Below are 6,981 nucleotides of genomic sequence, written 5' to 3'. Positions count from 1 at the left end.
ATCAGAAGGCAGTCTTTTCTATTGTATGGACAGTGTGAATTATGACGGACTATACAGATCAGTCCTTCCCAGCCATTTTTCTGTTATTTTCAGCTATTGTCTTTAGAGTCTGGCAATGTATCTATAGTTTAGATTATTTATTTATCATTTTGATGGAGCTATTATGTCAAATGAATAAAGGACCCACTTTAATATTTTCTCAACCAAGACAGTTGGCTAATATTACCTTATTAGAGCCGTGGCCTTCTCTTTGGTCCAGACTGAACTATTAATTGATCTGCCATTGAACGTTCATTCAGGCATTCATGAGGATCAATCTCCCTTGACTTTTTTTTAATCTTGCGACCATAATCAGATAGTCAGTTTTATCTGACACTTGTTTATGACCAAATATTAATAACATTCCCACCAATGCCTGCTTAACTTCAGCATGTCGGTATAGTTGTTGTGAGCATGTTAGCATGCTGTTGTTAGTCTAGCTCAAAGCACCTCTGTGCCTATAAGTACAGCCTCTTTGAGTTGCTAGTAGATTTGTGTTACACGACAGCGGCTTAGTGCAGTACAATCTTGTATGATATTTTGACCTTTTTCTCTGCAGACAGCTGGTCTAGGCTGCTATACTCTCCAATATGGCATGGAGTAAAGATGACTCAGCTGCTTTTTGGTAAATACTGACAAAACCTTTTGTGAGAAAGGCAGTTCAGTTGTAGACTGGAAAACATTGAGTTCCCTCAATACTTCATACCCTCTTTCAGCCACTCGCAAATTTGTTCTTACTGAAAAATCATAAACATATTTAAGAGTTTGTTGGATACTCTCCGCCATGGATTTGGTGCTCGGCAACAGCAAGATGGTTTATGATGGACTGACTCAAAATAAACTACAACGTAGTGCCAGTGATGTGTTTTTTGTAGTTTTTGGACAACAATGGAGCTTTCTATACATCCGGTTTCACAGGAGGCCCCACGGCTTACAGTTTCAGCTCCACATGACTCTCCTGCACCTCCATCTCGTCTGTCGTATGATGGTATGATGGTATGATGGGAGGCACAGGAACTCAAGGGTGCACCGGGTAGACTAACAATACAATGGGAGCAGTGCAAATGTGCTCATGGGCACACATCTGGCGGAGGAAGACATTTGAGAAGTGTTCTGCCCTTCTTTAACGCAAAAGTGCTTTTTAAAGGGATATTTTGCACATGGTGTGTTTTTATATATTGTCTGCATTTGCAACTTTAAACACTCGCAAGCTGTGTTTTATATATATATACGTGTAGATGCATTTGGAAGTTGCACATCAACTTAAACTGCCTGTCTTCAGCAATGAGTGAGCTGTATTCCTCTCCTACAGTTTTCATTCTATTTTCAAACTATTTCATCATTTTCTTTCTCACCTTGGGATATAGCCTCCGGGAGCTAAAAGTTGTATCTGCTATTCTTGCATGCTGCCAATATTGAAGACTTTTGTAGCTGCAAATAGAGCGTCTTTTCTTTGATATATTTCAAATTACCGTCATAGAAGACAGACACGATCTCTAAAACTCTGAGGCCGACCTAAACTTTCATGGCAGATGTTAAATTGCTTTTTCCTCCCCCGTCCGATATAACATGTCCTGAACTGGCTCTGGCTCCTGTGGCCCCGTTTCCTCCACATTGTCCAATGTAGATCCACGCAGCGCAGCCATAACACAGCAGGAGGTTAGAGGGTTCATTTCCTGTAGGGTGCACTGTAAAAGTTAACCCTGCCAGTGTCAAGGAGTTTATTCAGAGTGTTATCTTTCACACACAATTTGCAGTTTCTGGATGAGCGCCAAGAACACTTTGACAAAACATAAATGAACGGGGATCCCAGTACACAATCCACAGTGAGTCTGGAAAATTTTGAGCTGAATTTTATGACTAAATAGGCAACAACTGATCAACGTAAAGGATTTAAGTATGTATTATACAGATTCACCAAAAAGGTATTGGAGAGAAAGTGACCCAAATAGCAAAACATAATAACATTTTCAGTTTTAGATTTCCAGTCTTTTGTATACTTACTCTTGCCTACAGCTCATATTTTTCTGTTTTTTACACCCTATTATTGGATCTGTTATCTAATACAGTTTTTTTGCAGTTTCACAATTGCCAATATCAACCTTTTGTTAAAAGAGTGTTTCATAGATGAGTGCTTCAAACAAATCCAACATCTAATAGAAGATCAGAACAAAGATACTCGCAAACACAATTTTTAAACTGTCTTTTCAATTTTATTATAAAGGCATCATTTGAAGGTACATTTAAATTTTAACGTACAGCTGATTCAAGTTTACAAACCCGATTACTTTATTAAATACACAGTGTCAGGTGCAGCCCAGCAGGAGGCAGTGGAAAGACGCTGCTGGCACTTCAAGCTGAATATCCATTTTTAGATATTTTTCACTGGCCAGAAAGCAGTTCACTCATCACATTGTTCTAAGCAGTGTAAGGTCATACTGCTCACAGGACAGGAGGTTCCAGTCTCACAATCCAGTCCATTTGGCTGTTTTTCTCTTTTGTATCTTTGGCCATTTAAAAATATATACTTTTTAGATGGTCTCATCCAAATGTTCGTGCAGCCTCTCTCCTCTGTTACTGTGCCTGTGTCGCCTGAAAAGAAACAAAGTGTCCAATTCAGATCAACCAGCAGTGACAAACCGAACACTGGCTTGAGTAAACAGACAATGGTTATGTCAGCAGACACAGTCTGGCCTGTCGTGCCTCGTGTGTGTCACTTAGGATGCAATAGCTGTGTAGCTGTTTGCAGTTTTCATCTTGTACCCTCAGTAAAACAAAACAAAAAAGAAGTAATTTCTAAAGCAGTGCCCAACAGTGTGTTATTTTCTCTCGTACGGCTTTATTATCAGAGCATAGCTTGAAATTAGATTTGTGTCTGTGCCTGCCAGTGTCTGTGTGCATTACTGTACCTCCACAGCAGAAACGCCAGCACTCCTCCAAACAGCAGCAGGAGGACAGGACACAATACAGCTGCTGCTGTTGTCCCTCTGCCCTCTATCTCACAAGGTGCTGTCAGCCAGGAAAAAGACAACCAATGAGGGGGAGGGAAAAAAACATCTGAATGGCTGTCCTTAAAGGCCAAAAAAAGGTTCTTTGCAACAAGCCTGTGAAGTCACTAAGTGACTGGAACAGCAACAGCTAACAGGAGGTATCCTGAAATATCCGGACTGTCTTTGGATCATCACGCCTCTTGGCAGATACGAAGAATTGCATTTGTCTCGCCTGTTTAGCAACAGTGGTCGCAGCAGGAGCAGGAGAAGTGGCGTTAGTGATTTATTGATCGCACTGTGGAAAATCCTTTATCACTAAAACACGACCAGTGATACAATACACGGAACAATGTGCAATGAGGATAATGCTCAAGATAGAGAGTAAAAGAGTCTGATTTCTGAATGTCCGTCACACAACACAATGAGCCAACTTTTAAATCAGATGTCAAATTACCATGGCCACCTTCTCATCCAGTCATCTTGCCTAAACAAATAACTGTATTTTATTCTGGAATTTTGTCATTTTAGTCATATTATCACACTGAAACTGTAAATCCAAAAATCACTCTCCTTTTATAGCTCCGTTTTGGTCTCAACCAACTCCTGAGGAAAAGGAGGCTCTTAAGATGCTAAATAGACCACTTTATTCATCAGTTAGCTTTATACTTTGAGTGCCTGTCATTTTATCTTGTAAAGGTACTGTATGGCGGGTTTTTTCAGAGCATGTTGCTGAGTGAAAGGGGGAAGCAGGGAGGGTGTGGGGGGCAGTATATTCTAACACGCCTGCATGTGACATATGGAAGAGGAGCCACATCTGAATAGCTTGTTAAATTACATGTTCAGGCAGCCCACAAAAACCTAACTTGGTTGTCTTATTTCACAGTTTGTGGGTTGGTAAAAAAGAAAAGAAATAACTAAGAACGGTGTAATTCCTTTTGTTGTAGAAGAACAGATAAACAATAAGGTGTTATTTGGTACCTGCAGTGTAGGTGGCAGAACTGTGGCCCAGCTTGTTGCTGACTATGCAGGTGAAGTGGCCGCAGATGGGAGTCTTGGTCACGATTAATGTTGTTCCGTCTCTGGAGACTCTCCCCACGGTCTCGGTGATGGCGACGCTCTCATGGAACCAGCTGAAGAGGGGCTCCGTTCCCCAGGCCTCACCACAAACCAGCGAGGAGTGAGACACATTGACGCTGACTGAAACGTGGTGCACCGCCTCTGGAAAGACAGACGAGACACGGTGAGAATGAGAAGGAAAAGGTGATGGAGGTAAAAAACTCTCTGTTGTAAAATAAGAATAATGGTGCATGGCTGTCCAAGAGGGTCGCAGACAAAGAATCATTAGAGACGTTTAATGCCGTCAGGAGAAACTGGCTCAGTTTCATGGACAATAATGAGACCGGGGAGTGCGGCATAATGTCGGAGAATGGGATGATGGAAAGCCCTGGAAGCTGGGGGAGCAGACGTGGAGAGGAGTTGATGAATTGATACTGTTAGAGCAGACAGATGAGAGTTAAAGCACGGAAGCTTTGACAGAAAACTAGAAAGCTCCGACTCCAGACTCATCTTCAAGCACAGACGCAGAAGGAAGACCCAGCAAACAAAGCCTATAGGCAAATTTAATTTCAAGTGTTTCATTATTAAATGAGACATCCACAATCAGAAAGAAACACTGCCTGCTGGCGTGAAATTAAAACACATTCATTATACAGTTGGTAATTGTTTGAGTCAACACGAGAAATGCTGGGACATCGTCAGCTGATGAACATTTAAAATATTTCTCCTTTCGTATCATTACTCTGAGATTTATATGAGGCGACCTCCAACAACCCCAACATCCACTGGTCTTTTCTATCCATGGGACCTTCTTCTTGCCTATAGATTGTGGAGGACACAATCATCTCTTTTGAGAGCGGAAACTAATGATTATTTTCATTATCCATTCATCTATCGGCCTATTTGTGCAATTAATCAATATATAATAGTGTAAACTGAGGACAAACGCAAAGCCTATTTTGTCATCTTTCAATTACCTATTTTCTCTGAGAAACTGTCCAAAAAAAGCCAAAGGGATTTAACAGGGTTTGTTGTTTCAAATGTCAAAATGCGAGGACCTACAAATCCTCTGATTGGAGAAGCTGTTACCTTCAAATGTTGGTCAGTTTCATTTGATGGATAAATCACAGAGCAACATTTCTCTCCCTTTCAGCTTGAACGCGCCCTTTCACAACAACAAGAAAAAAGCATAATTCATTGCTTCATACTTCAGGGTATGTTGTACCAGATGCCATAGAGACTGACAGCATTACCCGAGAGGGGAACTTATCCATTGTAAACACAGAATTGGATCGTAATGAATTCAAAGTGTTGTAACCCAAATTGCTTTAAAAAAATATTAGCATTTTTATTTATTTTCATCAAGTGACTCATTGATGCATCTATTATTAGTTTCAGCAATATCTGTCATGTTAATAACTAAGTCTCTGACCATGATTACGCTCATGAGCCGAGTGTCCTACTGTACCATAAGTCCTGACGATGCAGTGTGCGCTGGTCGCGGCCCCTTTGTGATCCATCACAGTCACAGTGTACACGCGGCTTTCCGCTCCACTGTATCCGTTAATATGAAGTGTCGTCTCCTGCTGCTCCACGTTCACATGGACATTTGGCCTCATACCGGTGCACTCAAGGCCTCTGCCAGGGCAGCTGGCCAGCGTCACTCTGTCGGTTGCGTTTCCAGTTTCGGGCTCCCATTCCCAGGTCACCGCGGACACCTCTTCCAGGGGTCCGTGGTCCATCCGAGCTTTCAGAACCAGACTGGAGCCTAGCATTACATGCAAAGGCTCCTCGTTGAGGATGTGCACCGACATACACTGGAGCCCACATGGCACTGAGGACAGAGATTGAGACCATTTGTTGTTGCTTGCATGCCTCATATAGTTTATATTTCTATTCAGATGACCAGCATGAGCCACAGTATTTCATATTCATCAGTTTTGACCTTTTGGCTCACGGTTTGGGCAGAATATGAAGCTAATAAAACCAACAATGACATAATACTTCATCTCTGTCCCCAGCATACACTTTATGAATATGTATATGGCTGCTTTCTGTCAAAGAATGTCAAGCGATGATTTATGGCGCATGACAGCCATGCCTAATGTGATATCCATCAAACCACATCAATATCTTAAAATCTGTGTCGAGACTGCAGTGGACCTGGTAAGCTTCTGTGTATTCACTACAAGGAGCATAATCACACGTCTTAACTTGATAGGCAAAGGATGAAGGAGATCTAAACAATGTAGGCGTGGGCACTAATGTCAGGATGCAGTGCCGGAAATAGTTTTGTTCCTGTTAGTTTCATGCAGGTTTTCAAACGGGAATCAGTCGGCCAGCGGTTCCAACAAAAACCTTACTCAAGAGAAGCAGTAGGGCAGCTTTCCAGCTCAGGAAATACTGTAGATCCATAACACCTGCTGATGTAGACAGAGAACAGAGAGAGGAATTTGTCCATGATCTCAGCAACAGCACACAGTTTCGTCTGTACTTGTGCAGCAGGGTTGCCACCACTGCAAGAATAATAACATCACCTCCAGAGAAAATGTAAAATTAAAACGAGAGCGAAAAGCAATTAAAGCAGCATGTCCCTCTGTTAGAAAATGTAATTCAAATGTTAAGGGTAATCTTTTTCTCTTAATTTATTTGTGAGGTACCCAGAGAGCAGCAGTATTGGCATTGCAGACAGAACTTGGAGCAAAATGGGGACGGGACTACTGCCAAAACTGAAATGAACCCCCTCAAGCACAGCTTCTACAGCAAAACACACAGGAGAGAGAGAGAGAGAGAGAGAGAGAGAGAGAGAGAGAGAGAGAGAGAGAGAGAGAGAGAGAGAGAGAGAGAGAGAGAAAAAAAGCAGTGATAGCAGTGCAGGAACACAACAGCATGCATT

The 6,981-nt window shown here is 41.9% G+C and overlaps 1 protein-coding gene across 1 annotated transcript; it reads right to left on the bottom strand.

Annotated features, from left to right (window-relative positions):
* Window positions 1-2,268: 2,268 nt before the first annotated feature.
* Window positions 2,269-5,878, bottom strand: LOC306744527 (uncharacterized protein). Its single transcript, XM_079227186.1, has 4 exons — window positions 5,554-5,878; window positions 4,008-4,247; window positions 2,949-3,048; window positions 2,269-2,631 (listed from the first exon to the last, which is right to left on the bottom strand). Exons 1-4 carry the CDS (start codon window positions 5,858-5,860, stop codon window positions 2,571-2,573), a joined length of 708 nt encoding a protein of 235 aa, XP_079083312.1. The 5' UTR covers window positions 5,861-5,878; the 3' UTR covers window positions 2,269-2,570.
* Between the last annotated feature and the right edge of the window lie 1,103 nt (window positions 5,879-6,981).

The sequence above is a fragment of the Taurulus bubalis genome (genome assembly GCF_910589615.1).
Source record: "Taurulus bubalis genome assembly, chromosome: 12".
NCBI classification, from domain to species: Eukaryota; Metazoa; Chordata; class Actinopteri; order Perciformes; family Cottidae; genus Taurulus; species Taurulus bubalis.
This window is presented reverse-complemented; position numbering and strand designations above follow the sequence as displayed.